General features: G+C 43.7%; 1 protein-coding gene across 5 annotated transcripts in view; it reads right to left on the bottom strand.

The window, feature by feature from the left end:
* Nucleotides 1–16,294, bottom strand: part of KAT2B (lysine acetyltransferase 2B) — a 328,579-nt gene that overhangs the window by 121,693 nt on the left and 190,592 nt on the right. For all 5 annotated transcript variants that reach the window (XM_029589280.1, XM_029589282.1, XM_029589284.1 and 2 more), the window contains exons 7-8: nucleotides 14,020–14,126; nucleotides 6,883–7,008 (exon numbers count right to left, since the gene is read on the bottom strand). In XM_029589280.1, the coding sequence (XP_029445140.1) occupies nucleotides 6,883–7,008; nucleotides 14,020–14,126 (233 nt within the window). The remainder of the gene's footprint in view (nucleotides 1–6,882; nucleotides 7,009–14,019; nucleotides 14,127–16,294) is intronic.

Here is a 16,294-nt window from a genome sequence, read left to right as displayed (position 1 = left end):
AGGATACAAGAGGTGGAATATACAAATGCGCTACTAGACATAGACCATTCAAACTAAGGTACATACCATATTCCAGCTGTCACGGAGCACGAGCGCCCTCAACCTGACAGACATTTAAAGCACAAATTTGGCGCGAAACCAAGATACCTCGCGAGATCCTCCAACCAATCACAGAGCACCCATCAGCTGAATAAGTGCCACTCGATTTCCTTGTTGAGGCCACCCAGGCTAACTGTATCCAAAATGTAAATCCATCTTTGCTCTCTTCTTCCAAGCACCTCGGAGAAATCACCTCCCCGTAATGGGGGGGAGACCACCTCAAGTACAAAGTCTCAGTTGGATCATTCCATCTCTGATCTCTCTTTCTTTGTACTTGAGGTGGTCTCCCCCCCGTTACGGGGAGGTGATTTCTCCGAGGTGCTTGGAAGAAGAGAGCAAAGATGGATTTACATTTTGGATACAGTTAGCCCGGGTGGTCTCAACAAGGAAATCGAGTGGCACTTATTCAGCTGATGGGTCTCTGTGATTGGTTGGAGGATCTCGCGAGGTATCTTGGTTTCGCGCCAAATTTGTGCTTTAAATGTCTGTCAGGTTGAGGGCGCTCGTGCTCCATGACAGCTGGAATATGGTATGTACCTTAGTTTGAATGGTCTATGTCTAGTAGCGCATTTGTATATTCCACCTCTTGTATCCTTTATTTACAGATTCTTTAAAAAGGTTTGTGGTCCCTCCCGATGCAGCCACCGCGAAACACGGGACCGTGTCGGGGGACGCTATATAAATGTATGTGTTGGATCTGTGGAGTTGCCTATTTTCATCTTTTGAACTTTTGAACTTTCAAATATAATAAATATCAGAAGTTGTGGAATTCAAGAATTGTCCCTGCACCGTTATTTTCAGATTTCAATTACCCCAATATTGACTGGGTAAATGTATCATCGGGACATGCTAGAGAGATAAAGTTCCTGGATGGAATAAATGATAGCTTTATGGAGCAATTGGTTCAGGAACCGACAAGAGAGGGAGCAATTTTAGATCTAATTCTGAGTGGCGCACAGGATTTGGTGAGAGAGGTAACGGTGGTGGGCCACTTGGCAATAGTGATCATAATATGATCAAATTTGAATTAATGATTGGAAGGGGGACAGTAAGCAAATCCACGGCTCTCGTGCTAAACTTTCAAAAGCGAAACTTTGATAAAATGAGAAAAATTGTTAGAAAAAAACTGAAAGGAGCAGCTACAAAGGTAAAAAGTGTGCAAGAGGCATGGTCATTGTTAAAAAATACCATCCTAGAAGCACAGTCCAGATGTATTCCACACACTGAGAAAGGTGGAAAGAAGGCAAAACGATTACCGGCATGGTTAAAAGGGGAGGTGAAAAAAGCTATTTTAGCCAAAAGATCTTCATTCAAAAATTGGAAGAAGCATCCAACAGAAGAAAATAGGATAATGCATAAGCGTTGGCAAGTTAAATGTAAGACATTGATAAGACAGGCTAAGAGAGAATTTGAAAAGAAGTTGGCCGTAGAGGCAAAAACTCACAGTAAAAACTTTTTAAAATATATCCAAAGCAGAAAGCCTGTGGGGGAGTCAGTTGGACGTTAGATGATCGAGGGGTTAAAGGGGCAATTAGAGAAGATAAGGTCATCGTGGAAAGATTAAATTATTTTTTTGCTTCAGTGTTTACTGAAGAGGATGTTGGGGAGATACCTGTATTGGAGAAGGTTTTCATGGGTGATGATTCAGATGGACTGAACCAAATCACTGTGAACCTAGAAGATGTGGTAGGCCTGACTGACAAACTGAAGAGTGGTAAATCACCTGGACCGGATGGTATATACCCCAAGTTGATGAAGGAACTAAAAAATGAAATTTCAGACCTATTAGTAAAAATTTGTAATCTATCATTAAAATCATCCATTGTACTTGAAGACAGGAGCGTGGCTAATGTAAACTCAATATTTAAAAAGGGCTCCAGAGGTGATCCAGGAAACTACAGATCGGTTAGCCTGACTACAGTGCCAGGAAAAATAGTGGAAAGTATTCTAAATATCAAAATCACAGAACATATAGAAAGACATGGTTTAATGGAACAAAGTCAGCATGGCTTTACCCAAAGCAAGTCTTGCCTCACAAATCTGCTTCACTTTTTTGAAGGAGTTAATAAACATGTAGATAAAGGTGAACCAGTAGATGTAGTATATTTGGATTTTCAGAAGGCGTTTGACAAAGTTCCTCATGAGAGGCTTCTAGGAAAAGTAAAAAGTCATGGGATAGGTGGCGATGTCCTTTCGTGGCTTACAAACTGGCTAAAAGACAGGAAACAAAGAGTAGGATTAAATGGACAATTTTCTCAGTAGAAGGGAGTGAGCAGTAGAGTGCCTCAGGGATCTGTATTGGGACCTGTACTTTTCAATATATTTATAAATGATCTGGAAAGAAATACGACAAGTGAGGTAATCAAATTTGCAGATGATACAAAATTGTTCAGAGTAGTTAAATCACAAGCAGATTGTGATAAATTGCAGGAAGACCTTCTGAGACTGGAAAATTGGGCATCTAAATGGCAGATGAAGTTTAATGTGGATAAGTGTAAGGTGATGCATATAGGGAAAAATAACCCATGCTATAATTACACAATGTTAGGTTCCATATTAGGAACTACCACCCAAGAAAGAGATCTAGGCGTCATAGTGGATAACAGAGATGTGAATCGGTACCGGTATCGGTTCGGATTCACATCGTGAAATTTTTATCTTGCAGTCCAATCAAGTTTTTTTTTTTTTTACCGGCTGCGCCCGAGCCGATAACCAAAAAATACAGCCGACTCTTTAAAATGAGTTTGTTAGTATCCCCCCACCCTCCGGACCCCCACCAAAAATTTTTAAATACCTGGTGGTCCAGCGGGGGTCCCAGGAGCAGTCTCCTGCGCTCGGGCCGTCGGCTGCCAGTAAACAAAATGGCGCCGATGGTCCTTTGCCCTTAGCATGTGACAGGGTATCCATGCCATTGGCCGGTCCCCGTCACATGGTAGGAGCAATGGACGGCCGGCGCCATCCAGTGCACCTACCATGTGACAGGGGCCGACCAATGGCACCGATAGCCCCTGTCACATGGTAAGAGCAAAGGGCCATCGGCGCCATTTTGATTAGTGGCAGCCGACAGCCCGAGCGTGGGAGAATGCTCCCGGGACCCCCGCTGGACCACCAGGTATTTAAAAAAAATTTTGGGGGGGGGGGGGTCCGGAGGGTGGGGGGATACTAACAAACTCATTTTAAAGGGTCAGGTTGTGTTTTTAGATTGTGTCCTTTCTTCCCGCCCCCCCCAATAACAATAAGAAAACCCACTAAATTAATCGTGGGGTTTCCTATCGCTATCGGGGACCCCCTGATATCGGACGATATTTTCAATCGTCAGATAAACGATTCACATCCCTAGTGGATAACACATTGAAATCATCGGTTCAGTGTGCTGCAGCAGTCAAAAAAGCAAACAGAATGTTGGGAATTATTAGAAAGGGAATGGTGTATAAAACGGAAAATGTCATAATGCCTCTGTATCGCTCCATGGTGAGACCGCACCTTGAATCTGTGTACAATTCTGGTCTCCGCATCTCAACAAAGATATAGTTGCGATAGAGAAAGTGCAGAGAAGGGCAACCAAAATGATAAAGGGAATGGAACAGCCCCCCTATGAGGAAAGACTAAAGAGGTTAGGACTTTTCAGCTTGGCAAAGAGACGGCTGAGGGGGGATTTGATAGAGGTGTTTAAAATCATGAGAGGTCTAGAACGGGTTAATGTGAATCAGTTATTTACACTTTCGGATAAAAAAAGACTAGGGGGCACTCCTTGAAGTTAGCATGTGGCACATTTAAAACTAATCGGAGAAAATTCTTTTTCACTCAACGCACAATTAAACTCTGGAATTTGTTGCCAGAGGATGTGGTTAGTGTAGTTAGTGTAGCTGTGTTTAAAAAAGGATTGGATAAGTTCTTGGAGGAGAAGTCCATTACCTGCTATTAATTAAGTTGACTTAGAGAATAGCCACTGCTATTATTAGCAACAGTAGCATGGGATAGACTTAGTTTTTGGGTACTTGCCAGGTTCTTATGGCCTGGATTGGCCACTGTTGGAAACAGGATGCTGGGCTTGATGGACCCTTGGTCTGACCCAGTATGGCATGTTCTTATATTCTTATGTCTTTAAAATCATGACTTTCAGATAATAGAAGGACCAGGGAGCACTCCATGAAGTTTGCAAATAGCACGTTTAAGACTAATCGGAGAAAATTCTTTTTCATTCAATGCACAATTAATCTCTGGAATTTGTTGCCAGAGGATGTGGTTAGTGCAGTTAGTGTAGCTGGGTTCAAAAAAGGTTTGGATAAGTTCTTGAAGGAGAAGTCCATTAACTGCTAATAATAAAGATGACTTGGGGAATGGCCTCTGCTATTACTGGCATTAGTAGCTTGGGATCTTCTTGGTATTTGGGTACTTGCCAGGTTCTTGTGGCCTGGTTTGGCCTCTGTTGGAAACAGGATGCTGGGCTTGATGGACCCTTGGTCTGACCCAGCATGGCAATTTCTTATATTCTTATGTACTTATGAAAAAAAAAATCAGGAGGCAAATCTCCTCCAGCATCTGACTCAGGCTTAAAAAAGCTCCGGTTGAATTGCCCTGATGTGCTTAGGTTTCTTTGCCATGGGCACCATGCTGTTAAGTGTACAGACTGATGAGGGCTCACTCCTAGCTTAACCACGCCTATAAGCGCTCCCAAAATGGACACACAAAAAAATATGCATCCAAGCCCACGTGCCTAGGCCACTTATCCAACTGAATGTCCAAAGTGGACACCCAGTATCGATGCCTAAACTGGACGCACAAGATGTGTGTCCAGAAGGAAGAATGCCCAAACTGAACACACAGGTGAGAACGAATGTCCACACGGATGCGCAGCTAATGGCCTACGGCAAAAAGCGTCTGAATCTACCCTGCGGCTTACCATGCACCAAAATGGGAGAAGCCTGGAAGCAGGGCCTAGCCGAACAGATGCTCATCCCACCGAGCCTGCACTCTCCTCACCTCTCAGAACTCCCCAGAGACGTGAATGGGACAGTCAAACGCCGAGGAACCAGACCCTTCTGCTGTCTTCCTTTTGCTGTCTTTTTTGGGGGGGGGTTTAAATAAGAAAACTTTTACCTGAGCCTCTCTCAGCCTGTAACCGCTAATTAGAAGGCACTCTACTGAGGGAGGGACAACACAGTATAAGCTTAGGAAGCAAGCGGTGCTACATAGCTCATTTTTCCGATATCTCCTTTCCAACTTCTTTCTTTTCTCTTTTTTACTCACAGGCAATCCCCCAAAGGGAAATGCATGTCCACCATCTGCTGGAGATGGAGAATACTGGCGGGCTGAAAGGGCGGGACTATATAGCAGTGATGTCAGCTTTTACTTTGTCTCCATCTGCTGGCAGAGGTGTATAACCCACTTGTTGGGATTGACCTACCTGAACGCCAACGAAGGTTGTGTTGATTATACCCGGGTAATCTGAGGTTAGCTATTTTTTTTTACAGCCAGGCTTACCCAGCCCACTTTAGCTAGAGAGCACAGAATATCAAAGCTCACTGACTAAAATGTAACCACACCCCCAGAAGGCCTCCTTCCCTGCCCCTTTTCAGGCAGGTAAATTCTGTGCGAGTAATGAGCTGCCCAGACAAAGCTGAGCTAGGAAGCAGGGGAAATATTTAAATCTCGGGTTTTGTCCGGCTAACTCCAAAAGTTTCCTGGACAAAGCCTTTCAATATTGACCTTAATGAATTTGCACTAGAGATAAGAGTCCCTGCCCCCAATCCTGAAGCACAGTGGAAAAATTATTCCTTCCTGACTCCGAATATGATTTTTCTCTCAAGTTCCTGGATCAACACTTTGCCCTAGAGTCTAACCAAATCATGCCTGTTCATATCTTTATCCTGTTAAAAAAAAAAAAAAAAGGAAAAGGAAAAAAAAATTAAACAAACTACCAATGTGGCCATCTTTCTTCTGAAGTTATACAGGGGCAATAATCAAATTGCCCAAACACCATGCAAACTTTTCACATTCAGAGTTTTACCAATAATCAAAGCAAAATTACACAGTACTGTCCCAGGAAAAAAGTAACATAAGAACATAAGAAAATGCCATACTGGGTCAGACCAAGGGTCCATCAAGCCCAGCATCCTGTTTCCAACAGTGGCCAATCCAGGCCATAAGAACCTGGCAAGTACCCAAAAACTAAGTCTATTCCATGTTACCATTGCTAATGGCAGTGGCTATTCTCTTAGTGAACTTAATAGCAGGTAATAGACTTCTCCTCCAAGAACTTATCCAATCCTTTTTTAAACACAGCTATACTAACTGCACTAACCACATCCCTCTGGCAACAAATTCCAGAGTTTAATTGTGCGTTGAGTAAAAAAGAACTTTCTCCGATTAGTTTTAATGTGCCCCATGCTAACTTCATGGAGTGCCCCCTAGTCTTTCTATTATCCGAAAGAGTAAATAACTGATTCACATCTACCCGTTCTAGACCTCTCATGATTTTAAACACCTCTATCATATCTCCCCTCAGTCGTCTCTTCTCCCGCAAAGACTTTTCTCTTCTTTTGGTGTGGGCACTGGAAATGTCCACATGCATTATTTCCCTCCATTGGCCAAAACACACACTTAGAAATGCCGTTTGGCAATGCAGGTCAAATTACGCACGTAAATTTACCCACACTGAGAGTCAGGTAATTTTCAAAACAGTCCTACCCTCCTGTTTCAACCAGGAAGAATGATAGAAATTAAAGGCAGGCAAAGTCAACAAGCTCATTAATGTAAGTTTCCCCATCTGAATTACCATACCGAGGTTGGTCTCCATTCCCGATGACACCTTATTAGCAGGACTCATTCTTCCAGTGCTGGGAGGCTCCAGGGATGAGGGGCTGGCATTATAAGTAACAGACCTCACCACTGGAGGAGGACTGATCACTGCAACCACATCAGAAAAGAAAATGTCAGTACTTTGAAAAGCACAAGCCAATATCTGTTCAGCCTGTTTTAGAAACAACATTTTCAATAAGCATCCTAAAACGGATGATGGGGATGAGAAGGGGAAAGGAGGAAGATTAAAACAAAATACAATTCTGGGAACAGAAATAAAACCCAAAAGCTATATTATCTGTTAGCAAGAAACCCTAAACTGCTACTTGCTGCTGATCTGTAGTCAGTGGGAGTGCTGGACAGAGGCCTGCATCCAGGTTTCATCAACTAATAACCATCCAGTTAAAATGCACATTTATTTATTTATTTATTTATTTATTTATTTAAAGGTTTTTTATATGCCGCGGCACGTTTCAAAACATCACCTCGGTTTACAATGAACAATAATTTAGCAACAGGCTTTACAATCAATTCAGAAAGAACAAACATATATCAATAAGGTCAGCGAACAAGGCAATAAGTCCACATATAGTACAATTGAATCCCGTCTAATCTCCTGGGAGAAACTATGTATAATTACAAACTATATATGATAAGGTGCATTGGGTTCAAATAACAATAAATAATAATAATAATATAAAAACTATGTATAACTAGGTACATTCAAGCAGAACATGGGGGGGGGGGCAATTTTAAAGGAAAAGATCCTGAAAAGAGTCCATCTCTCAGCAGGCAAAAGCACATGCGCTGTTTCACAACATGCATACATCTCCGGCATGGCTGAGTCAGAGAAGTAAATTTATTTGCAAAGATTTCATTTTGAGATCTCTGCACATTCTTTACCATGTGTACTTTTGGTATTTGCCGTAAAGCCTCCTCCCCCAAAACTAACAGGAGCATGCATATGCCTCTTTTCCTGACTGGAGACCCCCCCTCTTTCCCCAAGGTATTGAGGAGTTTCAAATCCCAGCTGTCCCCTCTCTTTGAAAGCCTTTAGAGGGGCCTCCAAGCATCTAGTTTCCCACCCCTCCATGATCTTTGCCTGCCTACCCCATTTAAAATTGACAAGTTCCTGACAGTAAAGATCTAATTAGTCTACAAAGACTGTCTTCTTCTGATATCTGAGAAATGGAAGGGGCCTTGCAGGCAGAAGTAGAGATCCAGGGAGTCACAATGTCCATCTTGCCTGGGAAAAAGCATGGGGACCCAGAGTGTTTCACCTGGACATGGAGCAGCCACAATATTTACATATAAACTATGTACATTAATAAAGTTGGCATCTTATCTTAGAGCACGTTTCCTTTAAAAAAAAAAATTGATAATTAAATATGATATTTTTATTTTGCTAGTAGTGCAGTTAAAATCTGTCATTTTCCAATTGGTATTGCTAGGATTTGTGTATTTATATTTTATACTGAAGTGTGGACTGTAAATAAAAGGAAAATTGGTTCTTATCTGCTACTTTTTGTTCCTGGAATATCACAGATCAGCCCAGACAAGTGGGTTTTGCATCGCTACCAGCAGATGGAGGCAGAGAATAAAAACTTTTCAGGCACTGCTACATAATAGAGAGTGCCACCTGCAGTCCCTCAGTATTAACCTGTACCCAAGCCAAAATAGAAAATTGTCAAACTCAACTCAAATCCTCACTCCAGGGCAAGCAAAGAACCAACAGTTGGAACCCCTGAACTGGGAGACCTCACATCTAGGATAGGAACTGAAAACCCTTCAGTCCTATGGAACCAACCTATATCCACCTAAAGCATTCTGTACTATATACATACTGAATCAATAATGATCTTTCTAAAAAACAAGGGGCCAGGCTTCTGAACTGATCTATGGTATTCCAGGAGCGAAAATTAGCAGGTAAGAACCACATTTCCTTTCCTTTTCATACTCCAGATTAGTCCAGACAAGTGGGGCGTACCCAAGCTCCCCTATACTGGGCAGGAACCTGAAAAGCCTGCTCGTACTACACTTTTCCCAAATGCTGCCTCCTCCCACACCCAAAATCTAATCGGTAATGTTTAGTAAAAGTGTGACGTAATGACCATGTCGCTGTGACTCCCTGGATCTCTATTTCTGCCTGCAAGGCCCCTTCTGTTTCTCAGATATCACAAGAAGACAGTCTTTGTAGACTAATTAGAGTGATCTTTATTGTCAGGTACTTGTCAATTTCAGATTTCCTGCTGCGACACCAGCTGACACTCCCCCAGAAGGCTGCCTGCACAACCCCTCTGGAACCTTCTGACCTTTACAGAGATAAGCCGAAAAAATAGTTTCCTTCAACCAATGAGCAATCATGCCCTTAGATGCCTTACTTCCTTTCTTTGTTTCACTGAACAAGACAGATGATCTGAGTGCAAAAACTGTTAGTTATGTTAAGATAGTGCCATAGAGTCCAAACATCTAATAAACGAAGCTCTCTTGCATGTGGTGCCTCCGCCAACTGATGCGAAAACACCGAAAGCTCAACCACCTGGCTGATATGAAAGGAGAAGACAACCTTCGGTAAAAAAGAAGGAACTGTACACAACGAAATCCCATCATCCATAATTCATAGAAAAGGATCTCTACACAACAAAGCTTGAAGCTCCGAAATCCGCCTGGTTGAAAAAATCATCACCAGGAAAACTAACGTCAGTGTGAGGTCCTTCAAAGACGCAGTTTGCAAAGGCTCAAACTGAGATTCAGAAAGTATCCGTAGGACCAAAATAAGACTCCAGGATGGACACATTTTACAAACCGGTGGAAACAAGTGCTTTTCCCCCTTTATAAAACATAAGATATCCAAATGGGAAGACAACGGCCTTCCCTACAGCTTACCTCGAAAACATGCTAGAGCTGCCACCTACACTCAGAGCGAGTTGTAGGTCAGGCCCTTTGCTAAGCCCTGTTGTAAGAATGCTAAGATCTGCGGAATTGTTCACCCGGAAAGGTTCCAGACCTTCCTCCAAATACCAGGACTCAAACACTTTATGCACTTGCACATGGGCAAGCAAAGTGGATGGCCTCCTAGCCTGCATAAAAGTAGCAATAACTGGCTCCGAGAAACCTTTTAACTGCAATCTTCTCCTCTTAAAAGTCAAAGCCGCGACACAAAAGTGAACCGCCCAATCTGAGAAAATGGGCCCTTGCTGAAGTAACCCTGATGAGCCAATCTGATGGACTGTCTATAGTGAGATGAACCAGATCTGCAAACCATGTATGGCACAGCCCCTCCAGCACCACCCTTCCTGGGTGTCTCTCTATGCGTCGCAACACTCAACTTACGAAAGGCCATGGTGGGAACACATACAACAGGATTTCCGTCGGCCAAGGTTCCACTAGGGAATCAATCCCTTCCAAGCCGACCTCTCACCTGCAACTGAAGAACCACACCGCCTTGGCATTGCCTCGTGATGCCATCAGATCCAGCTGGGGGACTGCCCCACCTGGCCCGTATGAGGTTCAAGGCCTCCACAGATAACTCCCATTCCCCAGGATCCAACTGCTGCCTGCTGAAGTAATCTGCCTGCACATTGTTCACCCCAGCTACTTGAGATGGGGCTAACCCCACCAGATACCACTCTGCCCAGGCAAACACTTCCTGCATCTCCTGTGCCACCACGCGACTCTTCGTCCCGCCCTGATGATTGATATATAGCACCATTACCACCTTGTCTGAGAAAACTCTCACTGTCCGGTTGTGGACCTGTGGGAGGAAATAACACAACACTCTGCACACCACCCTTGTTTCCAACTGACTGAAAGACCAGGATACTTCCACTGTGACCAAAGACCTGGAGCCTTCGAAGCTGGCATCGGTGGTCACCATCACCCAGTCTAAAGTCTCCAGATCCACCCCTTTCTCCAAAATGCGACAAGATAGCCACCACGAGAGACTGGATCTGGAGTCCCCCTGCAGCGGTAACGGGCGTTGAAACTTCTCCAACAGCGGGTTCCAATGGGACAAAAGCACCTTCTAAAGCGGATGTATGTGCACAAACGCCCATAGCACCAATTCCAGCGTAGGTGCTATAGAACCCAGAACCTATAAATAATCCCAGGCATTGGGCACCACAAGGTGCTGCAGCCAAACCACCTACGCCTGCAACTTCAAAACCCTTTCCGAGGTAAAAAACAAAACAAAACAAAAAACACCTTGCCAAAACAGGTATCAGATCTAGCTCCCAGGTATTCCAATCTCTGGGATGGGACCAAGTGACTCTTTGCTAGGTTCACCACCCAGCCCAGAGATTACAACATCTCCAAGACCCTTCAAACCTACAAGAGAATATTATAACAAAGAACCGAAACATGTTAAGACTAATCATAAACTAAGTTTATAAAAAGATACTTTCTATGTTAAACCTTTTGGAAACTCTGTTAATCATCGAAACTTTGTAAACCGTTGTGATGGCGAAACCGAACGACAGTATATAAAACTCGATAAATAAATAAAATAAATAAACCAACTGACAGTATTCTTCCTCTGATTTCGCCCAGATGAGCTAGTTATCTAGAAAAGGTTGGACGAGAATCCCCTCCTTTCTCAGAGCTGCTGCCACTAAGGACATCACCTTCGTGAAAGTCCATGAAGTTGTCGATAGCCCAAAAGGAAGAGCTTGAAACTGGAAATGTGGATTTAGCACTATGAACCGTAGAAATTTCTGATATTCTGCACATATGGGGATGTGTAGATAGGCCTCCATCAAATCCAAAGATGCCAGAAACTTCCCTTGCAGACCGCCGCTATCACAGTCCATAAAGTCTTCATATGGAAATACGGAACTCTCAGCACCACATTTACCTTCTGTAGATCCAGAATGGGGCAAAAAGTTCCCTCCTTCTTGGAAACCACAAGGTAGATTGAGTATCTTCTTTGGCCCTGCTCCACTGATGATACTGGAACGATCATGTCTAACCCTTGAAGGTGATGCAATGTATCCCGAACCACCTCTCACTTGTTGCAGGACGTGATATAGGATACCATGAAGGCTTCCCTGATCGGACAAGAAAATTCTAAAGCAGAGTCATATTCTATCACCTCTAGGACCCATTGATCTGAAGTGATCCTGGTCCACTTCTCGTAAAAGCATGTCTGACAGCCTCCATAAGAGTGTGGACCACCCTAGCTTCATTGGAAAGATTTACCCCCTCCAGTCTCCTGACCGGAACTATCTCTTGGGGGTCTATGGGAGCCTCGTAAGGACTGCTGCCAGCCTGATCCCTGCTTTTGCAAGGACGTCGAAGAACTATTGATGGAGCGAAATCTCATATTCTAGAAATGGGCATGGGCCAGAAAAGTCTTCTTGCCACACTTCTTATCCTCCAGCCAACTTGTTCTTCTTTGACTCCCCCATATGCTTCATCAGCTGCTCCAAGTCTTCCCTGAACAGTAGTTTTCTTGTAAAAGGACGATGGCACTGCTGTAACTTGGACCATACATCCACTGACCAATTCCGCAACTACAGAAGTCTCCATGTTGCTATTGCCAAGACTATACTTCTGGCCGAAGTCCGGATCAAATCATACAGCGCATTCACCACATATGCAACCCCAGCCTCCAACCAGGCTGCCCGCTTAGGATTGCCTGCCGAGGTAGACTCCTTCTCCTGAGACTTCTGCATCCAGCGTATACAGGCTCTTTGCATCAGTCTACCACAGACTGCCGCTCAGAGACTTAAAGCTGAGACCTCAAACATCCTCTTCAACTGAATTTCCAGCTTTTGATCCTGGGCATCCTTCAGAGCAGCTGACTCCGCCATTGGGATTTTGTTTTCTTGGTCACTGCCAAGACCGAAGCATCTACCTTGGGCAACAGCAAAAGCTCCAAAGTATCCTCATCAATGGATATAACTTTGCCATTGGCCTGGCTACCTTGAGTCCTGTCTCAGGAGTATCCCACTCCCGGCTCACCAGCTTCTTCACCTTCTTAGGCAACGGAAAAGCCTTTGGAGGACCCCGCAGCCCATCCAGGACCGGATCCACCCCTTTATTATCTGACTCCTTCTGGAGGACCTTGATCCCCAGCTCTACCAGAACCTGAGGAATAAGAGGCCTCAACTCCTCCCTGTGGAATAGCTGGACCACTCGAGGGTCATCCCCTTGCGCAATGGGAACCTCTTCCGAGTCAGACAAAACCTTGTTTTCATCCTGATCCATTCTTATGGTCTCATCTCCTGGATCATCCCCAGGATCATCATCTAGACCATCTTACAGCTCATCAGATCCCTCCGAATCCATACAGTCTTCAACTCCCGCAGGATGGTCAAGACCCAAACTGTGGAGAAGGGCCCTGACCCTCCGGCCGGGGCCACCCTAGATCTCTTAGAGAGCCACTGAGGTTTCTGGTTCAGGGGGCGATTATCCCCTGCTCCCGTCTTGGCCAGATAGGCCTTGTGCAGGAGCAAAACAAACTCCGTTGAAAAATCCTCCTCATCACTGGCTCTGTCGTCTGGCGTGACCTCCTCAGGCTCCCTTTCCCCCTCCTGATCGACCAAATCAGTCTGGACCACAAGAGACAACAGAGAGGGGGAATCTCTGGGCTCCCTAGAAACTCTGGCAGACTGAGCATGCCCAGCCTGCTGCTATCCGCGCATCCATGTGAGGTCCCCTTCAGTTTCGTAATATAGCAAAAATACGAGCGAGAAAAATAACATAACAAAATTAAGTTGAACCCAACATCGTGGGAAGGCTGGCGGCATTCCTGAGGACTAACATCCTGCTAAACTAGAAGAACACCTGTTACAGGTAAGCAACTGCGCTTTCTCCTAGAACAAGCAGGATGGTAGTCCTCACATGTGAATGACTGCAGAGCTTCAGACTGCCCCGTTCGACCAGAGAGACCACAGTAGCCAAACAAGGTGCTAACGGGCACAACACAACTGCGGTGCTGTGGGGAAAACAGGTGCATTACTTTGGCCCCAGATCTAGATCTGTAGGCTCTTGAAAACATGGTCCTTTTAGTTGGACCTTGGAGCCCTGTACCACAGGACCAGTCTAGTGACATGCAGTTTCAGTAACAACGTACAGCAGTATGCATCTAACCTTTACACCATAGTGCTTGAGGATTACCTGTTTGGATTCCTAGCTGGCCAGTTTGAGAAGATGCTGCCATGAAATCCAGATCCCAAATAGGAGAATTGTTGCTATACACTTCTTCCTCTAACATGGACAGAAATCTAGATATAGAAAAGAAAAGATGAACTCCAAATAATAAAGTGAACATGCTCCACACATTACAACCTCCTTGAAAAATGCCCTGAGGGGGTTTTCATCTCACTGTTGGACAAAGACTTGGGTGAATACTTTCTGAGCCTCTGACTCCATGTAAAAACCAAAATAAAGGGATGTTTTTAAAAAACTTGCAGTTAATTCATGAGAACTCATGGCAAAAAATGGAAGGTCCTTTAGCCTAGGCCTAATTAAACATGAATGAACACAGCTATTTCTACTATGAAAGTGGGCAAGTGATGCTTGTTGAGCACTAGCCCACTAGCACAGTAAAATCTAACTGTGTTCATTCATGGATACATGTGCATGCAGAGTGAAGTCAAACAAAAGAAAGAGGAAGGACAGAGCAGGTTATGCTTTTTACTGCATTCAGAAGAAACCTGTTCAGCTGAGATCATTGCTCCCTGTACCACACACTGCAGTGCGCTATGTAATACTCTGGCCCAAAGATAAGATGGAAATTAATGATGTCATTATTATACAGTAATTTACCAGAGAAAAAAAAAAACAATTTAAACACTGAGAAGGGTATTTTACAATTAAAAAAAAAAAAAAAAGAGTAAAAAAATGAAGTCAAACTCTTGCTGACATCACTATACCCCATGGCAAGAATTTCATGCCAAACCTGGGCATAAGCGCTTCCCCCTCCCCTTTCAGGAGATGACTACTTCTAGGCTGTGAATAATAATAATAATAAAAAATCATATTTGGGCTAATACATTAGTTGGTGAATGAGTATGGATACAGGAAAGCTCAGGTAAGACAGTGTCTCGGGTCATTTTTATTGTGATCAAGCATTATTCAGAGCTCTTTTGTTCACAAACCAGACCAAAGTATTTTAAATTAGCCAGCAAGTCAGTGAGATGGAAATCCTCTCCGAGAATAGTACTATACCTCCTCAAAAGCAGAAAATAACTTTAAAAAAAGAAACCCTTTTTCTGCATTAGTGCTGCAAACCCTAAAGGAGCATTTCAACCCAGCCAACTTCTTGCAATTGCTAGATTCAAATGTTTTTATAATTTGTACATCTGTGTTTAAATTACCCCCAAATTACCTTTAAGCTTGACGGACAACCGTGTGCATATCCCTATAATCTTTAATCCAAATGTTTTCAGGAAGATTTAAAAAAAAAAAAAAAATTGTTGTTTCCCAGTTCCTAGAGAGATATTTTGGGGAAATTCATTTTTGCAAAACAGAAAAGCAAATTTGCTTACCTGTAAACAGGGTTCTCTGAAGATAGCAGGATAAATTAGCCACAATATGTGGGCAACAATTGACAGCACAGACACAGACCCAGCTCTCAGAGCTCAGTAAAGATTTTATTGAGCATGTATGGAAGTTCTTGTATGCATACGCTGCCTCCTGAGTCCATCAGTCTTTTCCAGAACTTAAGCTTAAGCAACACAGTCGACTGTCCAGGGAGGTGTGCTGGTATTAAGCATGTCTAACATCTTGCTGTCTATACAGACCACTGCACACAGGCAAACAAACTTGTTTCCTCTGTCGACAAGCAGGTATGAGTTATCCATGACAAGTAGGGAATCCCAAGCTGAGGGTTGGTTACATTGCGGAGCAATCACTAAAGTCAACCTGGTCCCACCAGGTGGAGAGTGGACTACCGCGTGAATAGGAGCGCAGAGCTGCTTGTCCGAAGTTCCTGTCACCTCGGGACATGCTGTCCAGAGAGTAATGGGATGTGAAGTTGTGTACAGATGACCAAGTAGAAGTTTTACATATGCGTTCAATGGTAGCAGCTTTCAGATGAGCTACCATGATTCTCACTTGATGAACCCTGGCAATGTCTGTAATATATAAGCCTGCCAGCGCATAACATAGTAACATTGTAAATGATGGCAGATAAAAACCTCAATGGTCCATTCAGTCTGCCCCCATGCAGAAATGTTGCACCAGTTTCTTCAATTATATCTTCTAGTCCAGTGTTTCCCAACTTTTCAAGATCAAGGCACACCTACATTAACAAAAATGTTGTATGGACACCAAACTCCACAAGGTAGGCAGTGCTGACATGAAGAGGATTTACATGGCCAAAAGAAGAGCTAGGGAAGCAATAAAAGCACCACCACAGTCTCTCCTCCAAATTATAAAACAAAGGGAA

This window comes from Rhinatrema bivittatum, chromosome 2 (assembly GCF_901001135.1).
Source record: "Rhinatrema bivittatum chromosome 2, aRhiBiv1.1, whole genome shotgun sequence".
NCBI lineage: Eukaryota > Metazoa > Chordata > Amphibia > Gymnophiona > Rhinatrematidae > Rhinatrema > Rhinatrema bivittatum.
Note: the sequence above shows the minus strand (reverse complement) of the source record. Positions and strands in the feature narration are given on the sequence as shown.